The sequence below is a fragment of the Mustela erminea genome, chromosome 13 (assembly GCF_009829155.1).
Source record: "Mustela erminea isolate mMusErm1 chromosome 13, mMusErm1.Pri, whole genome shotgun sequence".
Classification (NCBI taxonomy): domain Eukaryota; kingdom Metazoa; phylum Chordata; class Mammalia; order Carnivora; family Mustelidae; genus Mustela; species Mustela erminea.
Window position 1 is genome coordinate 818244 of NC_045626.1, and position 15700 is coordinate 833943.

Here is a 15700-nt window from a genome sequence, read left to right on the forward strand (position 1 = left end):
GTGAACCTTCACTGGCCAAGAACTCAATGTGCCTCTTCAGCAAACATCAGGACTGTGAGTGCTCCCGTCAGCCATGCGGCCCGCAGTGCTCTGCCCTCGCTGGTTTTTGCCCATAAGCCCTATTACTTTCAGTGAGTCCTTCTACCAAACACGAAGTCCTGCAGGGATGGACACGTGACCCAACAACAGCAGTGGCCGTATGATTTATGCAAGAGCCCATCTCTTCCACGCTGATTTGTAAGACCTCTAAAATGTGTGAGGGTTGTTTGGGGGTCAAGGAAACAGGACTTTAACCTACAACCACATGGGACTCGAGCCCCTGCAGGGACCTACAGCAGGAGACCAGCATGCCGACACCCTGACTGCAGCCCTGGGAGACCGTGAGGCTCCGACCGGCAGAACTGGGAAGTAATACATGCTTTCAGCCACTAGATAGATGATCATTTTACAAGAGCAACAGGACACTAACACAACCAGTGACGTGGTCTTGCTTTCTTCGTATTCGGAGTCCGCTTACAATCCTGCTTCCTGCTCCCGAGCCCTCCTCTTTCCCTCTCCCGTGAAGCAGCCGTGGCAGGACAGGCGGGTCGGCAGCAGACAGCGGCGCCCTGCTCGCAGAGGACAGAGCGCTGACAGCCTCTGCCCAGACTCTCCGGGGCACCCGGTGCTTCAGGGCAGTGACAATTACACATCGAGGGGAAGTGACAACCGGCACTTGACCTGTCCCGGAACCACCCGCCCTCACACCGTAAAGCGGCGAATGAGGCTGCGCAGATGGTGAGCGGATGCTTAGCAAACGTGAACCCCCCAACCCTTCTCCTCCTCCCAAGATTTCATATGAAAAATAAAAACCACGAGGCCTCTGAAAATACGGAGTACAGAGAGTCCATCAGACTGAGGACCCCACGGAAGATCACCTCTCGTCAGCCTTACAGGAAGCGGAACAGACACTCTGCAAGCCCCCTGGCCACGGGGGGTGCAGGGACCCCATCAACTCTTCGCTGAGCACCAACACGTGCGTGCCTACGCGGAAGACACGACGGTCCGAAACGGACCCGGCCCGTGCGTCACGGGGCTCAGACTCATTGGCTGTCAACTGACGACGATGGCGGTGGCAGCGGGCAAGACGGTCCCCTGGCTCTTGCAGGGGTGCCGCTGGAGTCCAGGCTGCGGGGGCTGCGTCCAGGTGGGGGGAGGGTGTGAGCGAAGGCCCGCCGGAGGAGGGCAGGAGGGCAGCGCCCGGCTCAGGAAGGCCTGCCAGCCGCCCAGGCCAAGCCACAGCTGTCCGTGGGGAGCCTGGACCCGGAGTCGGGACACAGAAGCAGCCTGCTTCGAGATCACGCACGCAGCCAGTAACTCCCACAGGGAGAGCGACGAGAGGTCCAGGCCGCCCAAGACAGCAGTGTGTTCTGAAAGATGAGACACAGACATACACACATGTAAAAAGGAGAAGAAAATGTTTCCCATAAAAATGGAAGATTAAATACATGATCTACCTTCAGTACCAAAGATACTGCTTTTTCTTAAGGCTGAAACCTACCGAACAGAAAATGAGAGATTATGACAAAATGTAGGAAGCTGGAAAGCAGAGGGACAGACGGTAAATAAAGGGATCCGAGACCCGAGACAAACAGAAGTCTCGGCGCCGCAGCGGGAAGCAGGAGAACCTCCAGACCCCGGAAGGCAGGTCGGCGTCTCGTGGACCTCGGCAGTGGGTGCACAGGGAGGAAGAGTAGGACGCGACCGAAGGCTACTGAGGAAATAGCTGGGTGCTCAAATGACCCATCCCCACAAAGATCAAGGGACAGTGAGCCCCTGGGCAAGGGAGGGCAGGAGAGAAAGCAGAGGGCGAGGCGAAGGGAGGGCTGGTGAGCGCACACGTGAGACCCCCTGTCCCGCCTTCCGCATTGAGAGGAGGAAGAAGGACAGACGCCCGCGGCCAGTGTCTGCTGAAACTGCCAGGCAAGAATCGAAGCACCTCACATAAGTTCATTTCATTCCTAGTTTTAGAAAATCAACATAGAAAAATTTTACTGTAAGAAAGAAAAATTACGGAAATTTCCAAAACAAATATGGTCGATCCGTGTGACGTGACATCACTCAGTTTAGAAAGAGGAGGGACTGTGACGGTGCTGAGGCTAGAAGCGTGAGGACGTGGCGCGCAGCCGAGTGAGCCAGACACCAGGGGACAGACCCTGAAGGGCTCTACTCCCACCAGGGGACGACAGTCAACTCCACAAACACGGAGGTACACGGAGGTACAGAGGCTGCGTACGAGGACCTGGAGGGGAGCTCTGATCTATGGGTGCAGAGCTCGGGCTGGGGAAGAGGCAGGAGGCCTGCAGGCGGGCCATGGGGACAGCGGCACAAGGGCAGGACAGCACCGCACCGCTCACTCGGGGAGATGCGGCTAAGACGGTAATTTTTATGTGTGTCCGGTAGAATTTTCTTAGAAAGGAACAATTTCGGTAAATATTGCTGATATCCGGCTCCCCAGCAGCCACGTAACCCCCGGCCGATGGGGTTATCCACATCTCCAACATTCCAAGCTGGTTTCTACCCCGACGTCTGGTGAACACGCCACAAGGACCCTTCCCCTCCTCCTCCCGCCGGCTGCCACAGATCAGGCCCTGGAGTCAGTGTGGTTACCCTGGAAAAGCCAGATCTGCGCCACCAGGCACATTCAGGCAAGCTCGATCCCTTGGGGAGCCCAAACCCCAAGGAAAAAGAACCCCTGCAGGCCTCCTGCACTGCGAGGCCCAGAGAAGGGGGCTGCGGGCCCGGGCGCCCTCCCGCAGCCAGGCGCCCCAGGGGCCTGGATTCCGCACGGTCCCATAAGAAAAGCTGAGAGCAAATGACAAACTGGGGGACACATGACAGCACAGACAGAGAACTATTCCTCGTAAATAAAATGTAAACAAGCGAACACTCTGACAGACAAGCAAAGACAGTTCATAAACGAGACAGACAGCTGTCTGCAGAGATCACGGGCGGCCGCCCCGGGAACCCCCACCCTTTCCACACACCCGTGCGGGGATGCTCGGGGCTGGCGCTGTCCTGAGGGCCGCGGGGAGCCCCGGGAGGATAGACAGCACCAACACAAGCGGGCGCGCTCCTTGGCAGAGGGAGGCGTGCCAGGAAGACTGCCGCAAAGGAGGCGAGAGGGCCAGAAGGAAGCGGAGTCGCAGCAGGAGACACGAGCATGACGGAGCCCAGCACGGAGGGCCGCGAGGCCTGGAAGGGGCTGCAGAAGGCCCAGGACTGGAGAGGAAGCTGGGCAGCCGGCGGATGCCGCCGCGGAGGCCGGCAGGGTCGAGTCCCAGGGCAGGCTGGCTGGCCAGCGGGAGGAGTCTCGCTCGAACTCTCACTGGAAGGGGAAGCCAGTGGAAGGTTTTAACGCTAGGAATAATTTTTGTTTTCAAAAGAACTTCTAAAACACGCAAATCAAAACAATTGAAAGAAAGAATTCTTAGCACTCCGTATGCTTAATTACCAATCTTGGCTAACGAGTCTCTCTTCATGGCTGGTAAGAGCATGAACAACTCTTCTGGAGGACAGTTTGTGACAATGCATCAAAGGCCTCTTTTTTGTAATGTGAATAAATTTTAAGCACAAGCTCCAGTTATTATCCTATGACAACATGAATATTTGAAAACATGAAAAATGTATATACGATTGATCTACAAAGACGACCGTTACTGTGCTATGCTGCTTAAAAGTCTACCCAAGGGGTGCCTGGGTGGCTCAGTGGGTTAAGCCTCTGCCTTCGGCTCAGGTCATGATCTCAGGGTCCCGGGATCGAGCCCCGCATCGGGCTCTCTGCTCGGTGAGGAGCCTGCTTCCTCCTCTCTCTGCCTGCCTCTGATCTCTGTCTGTCAAATAAATAAACTCTTTAAAAAATAAAAATAAAAGTAAAAATAAAAAGTCCACCCAAAAAGCACGGAAGACTTCCGTATCAGTGACCAGACCTGGTCACACGTGTCCGACAACCACACTGTCGCTGACAGCAGTCAGTAGTCAGTGGAGGAGAGTCACTTGGAGGAGCCAGGAGAGGGAGGCGGCACCTGTCCTCCCCACCCCCACCGGCCCCAAGGGCCGCCTCACTGCAGGCACCACCCACAAGACCACACAACATCCCCACAACAAGAGAACCACCATCTTAGACGCTCAGGCAAAAGCTCCTCTCATCCGTGAGGTAGCGGGCCTAAAACTGAGTTAATAGGTTTCCTCAGAAAAATTCCTTTTTTCTTGTTCTCTGCATCAGCTCACTTCTTTTAAAATCGTCAACTAGAAAACGAATATGTATACAAAATGCAATTAAAATTCAAAGTGCTCCTAAAATATATTATAATACAGTGTATGGAATGAGATTTTCACTCTTTTTCATTAAGTTCTTTGAGCTACTGTGTTGCATTTTAGCAAAAGTCACAATCTTATCAAGTTTAACGCTAGAAAAGTAGTACAAAGAGTCTGAAGGATAATGAACATAACCAGCATCATGTTTAGTAACCTCCACTTCAGAGACGGAGCCTTTGAACTGGCAAGCAATTTATTCCATTTCCAAAGCAATTTTCCTATTGTATTGAAAATTTTACCTCAGTATTTAAAAACAATAAGATGATGAATAATGGATTTTTTCAGAGACAGGATAAGCAGAAAATCTTAAGTGTCTTTGTTGCCTAGTGTCATACACACTTAATTGGTTTGTCACTCAAGAAAAATCAACGTTTCCAGCAATTAAGTATAATTCTGGAAACATATTTTTAAAACGAGTAAAAACAATGTGAACAAAGACGACAGAACAGATGATACCAAACCCAAGAGTACTGCCACACGAAGAAATGGAGACAGCGCTCTTAGCTGCTGCCAAAGGTTTAGAAAAATTGGGAACTTTCAACAAAACACTCAAGTACTAGAAGGTGCATAATTTACATGTATCTAAGTAAAAGTAAAAGTAGGTCAATACAATAACTAGCTTAAACTCACATTAAGTCTCGAACAGCCGTATTGTTTCCATTTTGAGGAGAAGCATTCCTGAGAAGCCAACTGATAGTAAAGGGAGAAACCATTTAAAACATGCCTAGTGCTTAAGCCTTCTTTAAGAAAAATAAACACTGCCCCCTTTGCCTGCATGTTAATAAAGTAGAGAAACAAAGAAACAAAGTGCTATAAAGAAATGCGCATGTTTCCTTCACCAAACACAGTTCCAAGTTCAAGTGTGTCACTGATGAGTCACTAACAAGCAGCAAAACCCTATCCTGGGAAGTTGGGACTCTTCCCTTCCCACAACAGCAGAGGAGACAGACAGCAGAATAGCTGTTGAAAAATGAACAAAAGAGCACTGCCTGAAAAGCACACCTTGACCTTAGCAATGAAAACAAGCAAGAAAGGCAAGGGCCAGTCAGTCCTCGTGCCCAGAGACGCCCGCCACCCGCGTGAACTCTGTACATGGTAACCTCGGAGCCACCGACTCCTCTTCCGCGGCGTTCCCTAACAAGCCTCAGTGCCAATCTCCTGACATAAGATGTGACAGCAACACTACACATAAATGGAAACAAGCTTCTAAGTTAGAGTTAATGGTACAAAATCTAGTATTATGTAAATACCAATCCAGAAATTAAAAGCTAAGTGGCCAGTTAGCTCAGGACACATAATCCAGTTTCCTAAAACTGTGATGTTCATAATCACCACATCTATCTTCGTGCTAATAACTGTCAGTTGTAGAAGATGAAGTGAAACATACCTTTTCTGGCAGGTTTAAAGAATTTCGTAAGCTCAAGTGAACTACAGATCCTTAAAAGTATGTCTCTGGCTCCAAGGAGTCCTGGGCCTGAGCACTTGGATAAATGCTACCTTAAGACTCACTCAGGAGGGACGTCTGGTGGCTCCACTGGTTCAGCGTCTGCCTTCAGCTCAGGTCAGGGTCCCAGGATCCTGGGATGGAGCCCCACACTGGGTTCCCTGCTCAGCAGGAGTCTGCTTCTCCCCTCCCTCGGCCATTTCCCCTGCTTATGCGCCCTCTCTCTCTCTCCCTCTCCCTCTCTCAAATAAATGAACGAAATCTTAAAGAAAAACAAAAAAGGAAGAGCCATTGGTACTTGAAAAAAACCTTTTCAGTTGTGAATCATCACAGAAAAACAGAAGTTTGATCTTTTACAACTAGCAAGGTATTTTTTAGATCATCATCATACTTGTACAATTTTTAAGATTCAGAGAAAATTGTGTATAGACACTCAGAATGAGAAAACTAGCATTAAAAAATTTGTGTTGCCTCTATCAAGAAACACACTAATATTTTAGAGATAATCAGACACTAGCCATCTGTTCTCAGCATGAATCTCTTCTCAAACACTAAAGTTTAACTATTATAATACTGCAAATGGCTCTAGGCAGGGCCAAAAGCTACACTGCATCATGAAGCAAAGAAAAGGCACTAACAGATACAGATAAACAAAATGATGTCCGGTGTCAGTCAGTCTTCTTTCCACTGTGAAGATGGTCTCAATGACAGAGGCGCCATTTAAGAGACAGAAATGGAAAGTCAAATTCACAAACACCTTACTTTTACCCAGCTATACAAAATACAAGAAGAAAATCAATGCCTCACATTCGTTTATAGAAAATGATCTTATAAAGTAATTATACTCTTACTGAACTATTAAATATTATGCATGGGACACAGCGTTTCATTCACCTAATAACTTCCGAAAAAAAAACCTACAAAAAAACCAACCCCCCCCCCAAAGGAATCAAGAACATCCTCATGTATCGACGACACTCAAATCCTATCTAATTCGTCCCCTTGAAATTTTCAAGTAAAACCCAATGATGAAAAATTTTATACAAGTTGTAACAATCTATGATCACTATATTTTAACCACATGTGTCCTAAACTGGTATGATTATAATGAACTGAAAGTAATTTCACTCCAAGGAAAACCTGAGAACCTTTAAAATACATTACGATTCCTTATACAATATGAACACAAAATGACATTTTTATATGGTCCAAAAAAAAGCCTTTTAAAACTTACAAAGCAAGAAAAGTCCATATCAAAGCTGTTTTCCTAACCACCAATTAGCTATCCATTGCCAATGTGGAGGAAAAAGACCTCGTAATATAAACCTTTACTCCTGGAAATGTAAGACTGCATTTGCCCTTTTTATTTTTTTAATCTATTTTTTAGCTGTGTTCTAATTTATAGCAGACATTTCCCAAAACAGAAATACTAGAAAAGCCGTAATATTGATATAAACTTTAATCTATTCACTTTACAGTTCTGAAGTATGAAATGAGAGATTTTCTTATGTATCAAGTTAAAAGTACTCTTAAAACCAGCTTTGCTAAGGACCTCTTACTGCCATAAGCATACCTACAGAGATGAGGGGAGGTGACCCGAAGTGGGGCACCAGGCCAGGCTCTCTCGGAGGCAAAGCAAACCCTGGGACACCCAGCGCCTGTAGGGGCGGCCGCACTCACCCGTGAGGGCACGAGAACACCGCATTTTACACTCTACATGGGAGACCCGTATCCAAACAACTTGCTAGTGAATGAAAAAATAAATAATAAGACTGACTTTAAAAGCAAAAGAGTAAAGACAAAACCAGAACAAAAGTAAATGACTCCTTCCTGCCCGTTCCAGGGCAAGACTCCCTCCCCCAACCCGCACCCGCCCTAGCGCACCTGTAACCCTGCAGAGGACGCGGGAAAGGTGAGGAGCGGAGGCAGACCCGGAGAGACCTCAGACCCCGGAGGGCACACAACAGTGGCGTCCCAATGTGCTCCTTCGGCCTCCTTCATCCGCAGCTGTGTACTAGAGAGTCGGCGGCCTGAAAAGCCAGGGGCACAAACCAGAAAGCCCCTGAGAACAGCCCGGGCCCTCCTGCCATCCCTACCACAGTCATGGGAGCCTAGACATGAAGGCCCCAGGCCATACTGGAGGAGGCCGCAGGCTGCAACAATCAGGCACTCCTCCCGCCCCTAGGAGACTTGGGGAGGACGGCAGAGCCCCATGGGCACTGCAGACCCATGTCCGCCCAGCGGGAAAGGGGCACCCTCCTCTCCCAGGTGTCAAAGGGAACCTAGCTTCCACCCCATCTGCCAGTAACAAAGCCGCACCACCTCATCCTGCCTCCCCACCCCCCAGGCCCAAGCGGGGTCAGAGGAAGCCTGATAAGACAGAGAAGAGCTGAAAGAGCCTAAAGCATAATATCCAAAATGTCCAGGATACAATAAAAAACACTCATTATACCAGAAGCCAGGGAAATCTCAGCTTCTGAAAGAAAAATAATCCACAGATGCCAACATGGAAGGGACACCTATGTTGAAATTATCTGACAAGGATTCTAGAACACCCACGTAAAGAGTAAAGGTGTGTCCGTGGGCAATTACAAACGTACTTGAAGCAAACGACAACAAACAAACAGCTATTTCAGCAAAGAAAGCTAATAGGAAGAAGAATCTGAAGGAAATTCTAAAACTAAAAAATACAATAATGGAGATTTGAAAACTTAATGCATAGGGTCCAGGGGCAGAAAAGAACAAACAAAGGAGAAACAATGAACTTGAAGAGTGAACAACAGAAATCACCCCATCTTGAGGGAAAATGGACTTAAAACAAATGAGGAGAAACTCGGGCCCCTCTGAGACACAGGAAGAGGTCACACAAGGTGTCTCCAGAGGGTTTAGAAGAGCTGAAAGAGAGGGGGCTCAAAAAGTATTCAGACAAATGATAGCTGAAAACTTCTAACTTGACAAAAGATATTAAACTTGTAGATCCAATAGGCTACGTGAACCCCAGACAGTATAAACCCAAAGAAATCCATGCCAAGACCCATAATATTCAAACTACTGAACTAAAGACAAGAAAAAACGCTTGGAAGGAGTGAGAAATGACATCTGACCCACGGGAAAAGAAAACAATCCAAGGACATCAGATTTCTCATCAGAAGTCACGGAGACCAGAAGAAGGAACGTAACATTTTCCAAGTGCTAAAACAGAAAAAGGACAGTCCACCACAAGTTGCATTGTATCTGGTGAAATTACCCTTCAGGAATGAAGGTGAAATAAGGCCGCCTAAGATGAAAGAAAACTAAGGGAATTTGCTTTCAGCAGACCTACACGAAACGAGTAGCAAGGAAGTCTTAGAACAGTAATAATACAGTAAGAAATCCAGGAACTTCAGGAACAGAAACAGTGAAAACATGGGTCCATGTAACAGGCGTTTCTTCTCCTTTCGAGTTTTCTAGCTTACGTCCGAGAGACAGCAAAAATTAACACTGGCTCACGTGGAACTGTAGTCACAGGTAAGGGAAATACTTACGTACTTTTCCATATGAAGTAAAGTATTTATGTAATCGTACAAGGTACTTACTTTACCCACAGGGGCGAGTAAAGGGATGTAAAGAGATACGGATTCTTCACTTTACTAACACTGGTAAAACAGCAACCCCAGAACACTGCGATGAGTCACATACGTATAATGTAATACTAGAACTAGCGGTGGGGCGCCTGGGTGGCTCAGTGGGTTAGGCCTCTGCCTTCAGCTCGGGTCATGGTCCCGGGGTCCTGGGATAGAGCCCCGCATCGGGCTCTCTGTTCAGCGGGAGCCTGCTTCCCGCTTTCTCTCTGCTTGCCTCTCTGCCTGCTTGTGATCTCTCTCTCTGTCAAATGAATAAATAAAAATCTTTAAAAAAATAAAAATACTAGAACTAGCAGTAAATAACATCTATACCAAGAGATACAGTGGAAAAACACCGTAGGTAAATCAAAATGGAATCCTAAAGATGCTCAAGTAACCCACAGAAAAACAGGAAGAAGAAAACAAAGAAACAACACAGCAATCAAAAAGGAAAATGACAGATATAAGCCCTAACTTGTCAATCATCACACGGAACGTGAATGATCTAAGTCCATCAGTCCTAAGACAGAGACAGGCGCATAGATACAAAACGTAACCCGACTGTATGCTGACTACAGGGAACTCCCCTCACACACAAGAGGCTGCAAGTAGAAGGACGGGAGATTATATGCCAGGCCAACACTCACCAGAAGAAAGCATGAGTGGCTGAATTAATGTCAGAAAAAGTAAAGCCCAGAGCAAAAATACTAGAGACAGATGGGAATTAGACAATAGTAAAGAGCTTTGGTGGGTCAAAACAGAGCAAGCCCAACTACGTCTGCACCAAATGACAGACGGACAAACAGTAAAGTGGAAGTGGATAAAATCAAGAGCAAACACAGACCAATGCACAATTACAGGTCGAGACGTCAACCACCCGCCCTCCGTGACCAAGAGAATGACTAGACCGTGAACCGGCCGAGACAGCCCACACGAGCTAATCAACATTTCAGCACATTTCACCCCAGGACAGCACAATCCATTTTCTTTTGGGCCCTGAAATTCTTACCATTATGCCGCATTCCTGGTCACCAAACAAACCACCAAAATTAAATGAAATAACGCGAAGCATGTTCTTTAACCACAAAGCAATCTTGCTAGAAAAGAGTGACAGCAAAGTGACCGCAAATTTTCCATACACACTCCTGAGTAACCCACGAGACAAAGGGGAAGTCTCAAAGTAAAACGAAATGCCAAACGTCTGTGGGACACATGTAAATCGGTGCCGAGAGGAAAATTTACAGCACAAAATGCTTACATTAAAAAAAGAGGAGGGGCGCCTGGGTGGCTCAGTGGGTTAAAGCCTCTGCCTTCAGCTCAGGTCATGGTCTCAGGGTCCTGGCATGGAGCCCCACATCGGGCTCTCTGCTCGGCGGGGAGCCTGCTTCCTCCTCTCTCTCTGCCTGCTTCTCTGCCTCTTTGTGATCTCTGTCTGTCAAATAAATAAATAAAATCTTAAAAAAAAAAAAAGAGGAAAAGTCTCCAATCAATAATCTAAACTCCCACCATAAGAAACAAGAATGAAAAGACAAAAATAAACCTAAATAGCAAACAAAAAGAAGGAAAAAATAAAGCACAGAAATTAATAAAACCAAAAGAAAACCACAGAAAAAATAAAAATAAAAGATGGCTCTTTGGGGGGAAAAAAAAAAATCAATCCTCTAGTGAGACTAAGCAACAAAACAATGAAGGCACAAACCACCACCATCTGAAGGAAACAACATCCAAAAGGTAGTGAGAGACTGCCACGAACTCTATGCTCATAAATACAGCAACTTTCCCGAAAGGACCAATTCCTCAACTGGCACAATCACAACTCACCCAAAATGAAACAGCTCATTTGAGTAGCCTAGTTAACTATTAAAGAAACGGAGTCTGTAAACTGAAACACCCAAAAAGGAAATCTCTAGGTCCACATGGTTTCACTGGAAAATTCTACCAAACATTTAAAGAAGTTAACAGCAACTCTATTTGATGTCTTCCGGAAAGCAGGAGAGAAGGAACACTTTCCAAGCCATCACATGAGGCCAGGTATGGGGGTAAAATCTGACAGTCACCGCCCTCCTATTCATGGAAGAGAAACATTTAGCCAAGTGCAGCCCTGCTCTGAGGGGAACAGGGGTCCGCAGGAGCCAGCAGGGGCATCTAATTCCATCCTGGGTGGGGTTGAGATAATGGAAGGTTTCAAAAGAAAAGCAATTCTAGATGTTGACAGAGCCACTGAAACATGGAGATTCTAAACGCCAGGAGAAACAGCTAGAAGAATCCAAAGGAAGTGCCTCTAGGGTGAGATGCTAGGGTACGGAGAGAGGAATGAGCAGAGCACAGAGCCACAGTGTCTTCTCCTAAGCCTTTTACCCTATGTTACCATGATCAAAGACAACCAAACGTCACAAAATAATGTAAAAGCACAACTTCCAGTCCAGATCCAACTCCTGCACCTCTTAGCTAAGACCAGCTCTAAGCTTGCAAACAAAGCAAGAGCCAAGCAAAGGAGAGCTCTGGAAGGTGGTAAGGAAGCAGTTAAGAGGAAGAGGGTTGGGCTGGCTTAGGACCGAGGACCGGAGAAATTACACAGTAGCAGGACATCCTACATGCCCTCACTCAACAGAAGGAAGGAGAGATGCCTGGCATTCATTCCCCAACTCCCAGCCTAGCAAGAAAAGGCAGCCCAGAAGAATCATTCCTCCCCTGGAGGGTACAAGCGTCCACCACCACCGGCAAGACAGATCAACACGTGCTGTGGGAAATGGCATCCTTCCCCATGGACCGAAGACTCCCCTGTGCTGTCACGGGACACTGGTGCATCTGGGCAGCACCAGTCAGGGGAACCCTGCCACAAAAAGAGGTTAGAAGCCTCAGAAAGCTGCTGTGTCTCCATGAGCCTGAGACGCCCATCTCTCACCAGGAGGGAAACCAGGCAGCACCAGCAAGCACAGCACCACTTCAGAGGTGGCCAGTCCAGTTAACCGTTTCTATTTAGGGCCTGAACTCCCCTTCTGTGCCACCAGAGCCCAGAGCAGCAGGAGGAACCAGCAAGAGGAATTGGAATGGCCACCATGGGGCGGAGACTCCTCCCCTAACCAGACACATGCAACAGCCAGGCACGTGCACAGCGGATACAACCACAACCACCCCCCCCAACAGCGTCTTCGTCACGCGGGCTGACCATTCCTCCTCTTACCGAGACACGGGCCTCGACCTCTCAGCAGCAGAAGCAGAGATGAGGGAGAGTCGCTGTACACCACAGAAACCAAGCACACAAAAATCAGAGCACAAAGTTAAACTGTCACGGGACTCACAGCCCACAGGCGGAGGCCAGGACCTACAGGCTAAGCCTAAACACAGTGCTCAGCTGCTGAATTAAGAGCTACAACCAGAACCCACATTCTCCACAAGGAAGAGACAAAACGTCCAGGATAAAATAAAAAATCCAGTCCTACCCAGAACAGAAGATTCACAGTGTAAGTCGCAAAAGATGATCAACAGACACCAAACCTCAGACTCACTCCGATACTGGAATTACGGGGTGATCGTTTTAAGCAGCGAACATAAACATGCTTCAACAGCCGATTCCAAATCCTCTGAAAACAAAGAGAACTTACACAACTGAGGATGGTGAACACGATCCGCCGCTGCAGGAGACCAACAGAAGACTGAAGATGACAAAGGGCAGAATCCGGCAATCCGGCAACAAATCAGGACAACTCACACAATCTTAACAAGGCAAAAGAAACCAGGGCGGGGGGAACCCACGGGAATTACGGAGTTACCAACCACAGAGCCGGCAGTCGCGCCACCCCAGTACCTGCAGGATGCGACGACGGTGGAGACCAGGGTCCTTGAAGCAACTCCCTAACTTTGGTGAAACCAAACCGCAGGGACTAAAAACTTACCAAATTCCAACGAGATAAAGCGAAAGACATCCACAGCAAGACACACAATCAACTCTGTGAACACGGAAGACGAATGCAACCGTGAACGCTGTCAGGGAAATGGCACGTGACCCGCGCGGACACACCAAGAGCAGCGGCATGAGGCCGCAGCAGGAACCGCGCCGGCCGGGCGGGCAGCCCCCAGTCCTCAAGGCTAATACCAAAGGCCTGCCCCCGGAACCCCGGAGCCACCGCGCCATCCTTCAGAAGGACGGGGATGCAAACATTCTGAGGAGGAGGAAAGTCCAAGACTGGCCACGGAAAGCGCTTCCAATACCAAGGGCTGGAGGAGAGCCGCGGAGCACCGGCCGCGGAGCCGAGCCGCGCTCAGACGCGTCCGGTTCCGCACGGCGCACGCGGGGCTTGGCGCGGAGGCTCGGCACGCGCTCTGCTGCCCCGGCGGGGAGACGCTCACGGGGCCAGGACGCCAGCAGGTGTCCGCGCCGCGCTCCACGACGACAGCGCCGCGGCCCGCGCCCTGCGACACAGACACGAAGACCCCGCCGCGAACACGGCCGGCGGAGCAGAGTGTGACGAGGGATGAGTCGGAAGCGAACACGCGAACAAACGCAGCCACAGCCGGCCGCGGCAGAGGTCCGGGACCCGCGGGCGCCCCGTGCGACACCCGCGTGCGACAGACCCACGACGAGCGCGAGGCAGCCGGAGGCCAGCGGAGCCGAACAGCGGCCGTGTCAGAGCGCGGGGCAGCGAGGGCCGCCGGCCCCCGGAGGACACGGGGATCCCGAGGACACGGGGATCCCGACGTGCGCCCGGCTCGCGCGGGGCGGCGGGGCGAACCTCCTGTGCGACGAGGGGCGGGTTCCCAGGAACCGTGTCCCCAGCGCCCCCCGAACTACCGACACAAGCACTGCCACGGGTGACACGACGGAGGAAAGGGACGTGGCCCTCGGGGCCGAGCACGACGCGCAGACCCCGCAGCAGGTTCCCCGGCAGCCCGTCGCCACCCGCTAGAACGACGGCGCTCGAAACCCGGCTCAGGTCGCCGGGGTCGAACCGCGGGCCGCGTCGGGGCTACAGCTTCTCCTGTAGGGGCAGGGCCGCGGTGACCGGAGGGCTGGACGCGGCGACGGCTGGACACGGACCACGCGGCTCCGCGGGCGCAGCGCGTGCAGCGTCGGGGGCGCCCGTCGGCTCCCGGACCTCGGGCGGCGAGTCGAGCCCCGCCTGGGGCGCCGCGCTCAGCGGGGAGTCGGCTGGAGGCCCGCCCCGCGCCCGCCCCGCGCTCTCCCGCGCGGCTCCGAGAAGTTCGGTGCCTCCGCGGGTGCTCGGGGCGGCACGTCGGGTCCGCGCGGGGCGGCACGTCGTCTTCCTCTAAGTCTGTTCCCCGCAAACCTGCCTCCGTTTCAGCGGCAAGCAAGGCGGGCGCGAGCGGGGGCCCCGCCGCACCGCCCCGCGGGCGCACGTCGGGTCAGCGCGCACGCCCCGCCGGCCCCGGGACCCGTGGCTCCGCCGCAGCCGCGCTTCCCCGCCCGCTCTGGGTCCGCGTCCGCGCGCTCACGGCCCCCCGGACCGTCGCGGGGCCCGGGCGGCAGCGGGGTCTGCGGGGTGCGCCCCGCACCGCCCGCCCGGCCCGACAGAGCGCCGCAGCGGCCCCCGCAGCCCCGGCCGCTGGCGAGCGCGGGCGACCCCCGCAGCCCAGGCCGACGCGGCGCCCGCAGCGGCTCCCCGCGAGGACAGGCCGGCGTCGGGAGCGCGGCCGCGGCCTGCGGGCGGCGACGGACGCGCCGGCGGGGCTGCGGGGCCCCGGGGTCAGGGACGCCGCGGGCGGAGGGACGTGGGCGCGTCCTCACCTGCCGGGCCGCTCGGCCCCGGGCCCGGGCCCCGCCACGCTGTAGTAGGCCGCGCGTCTGCGGTTGGCCGCGGCCGCCGCGCCGCGCACCGGGTACAGAGGGATCTGGTCCGCCATGTTCCGGCCGCCCCGCCCCGCCCGCTCCGCTGCGACGCCGCTGAGGCGCCGCCGCGCGCTCGGGCCCGCCCCCAGCGCGTCGGGGCCCGATGGCGTCACGGCGCGGCGCAGCCTGATGACGACAGCGGGCGGCGCGGGTAGGGCGCGGCAGGCGGCGGCGTTCCGAGGCTCCGTGCGCGGGCCCGATGACGTTCCCGCGCGGCGCGGGCGCGAGCGAGGTGGTGGCGCTCCGAGGCTCCGCCCCACCGCGCGCCCGGGCCGGGTGGCGTCACCGCGCGGCGTGCGCGCGCGCGGCCGCGCTGTGTCCCTGCGGCGGCGTCCCCGGGCGCGTGCGCGTGCGGCGGAGGCTGTGCGGGGCCGCGCCTGCGGACGGACGCTCGCGGGAGGGGCCTCCGAGGAGCCGCCGGCGTCGGGCCCCCCAGCCCCGTCCGCGCCG

General features: G+C 52.3%; 1 protein-coding gene across 2 annotated transcripts in view; it reads right to left on the reverse strand.

Annotated features, from left to right (window-relative positions):
* Nucleotides 1-15351, reverse strand: part of ATP9B (ATPase phospholipid transporting 9B (putative)) — a 222078-nt gene extending 206727 nt beyond the window's left edge. For both annotated transcript variants that reach the window (XM_032310715.1, XM_032310714.1), the window contains exon 1: nt 15149-15351. In XM_032310715.1, coding sequence (XP_032166606.1) covers nt 15149-15264 — 116 coding nt within the window. In that variant the 5' untranslated portion in view covers nt 15265-15351. The remainder of the gene's footprint in view (nt 1-15148) is intronic.
* Nucleotides 15352-15700: the final 349 nt, after the last annotated feature.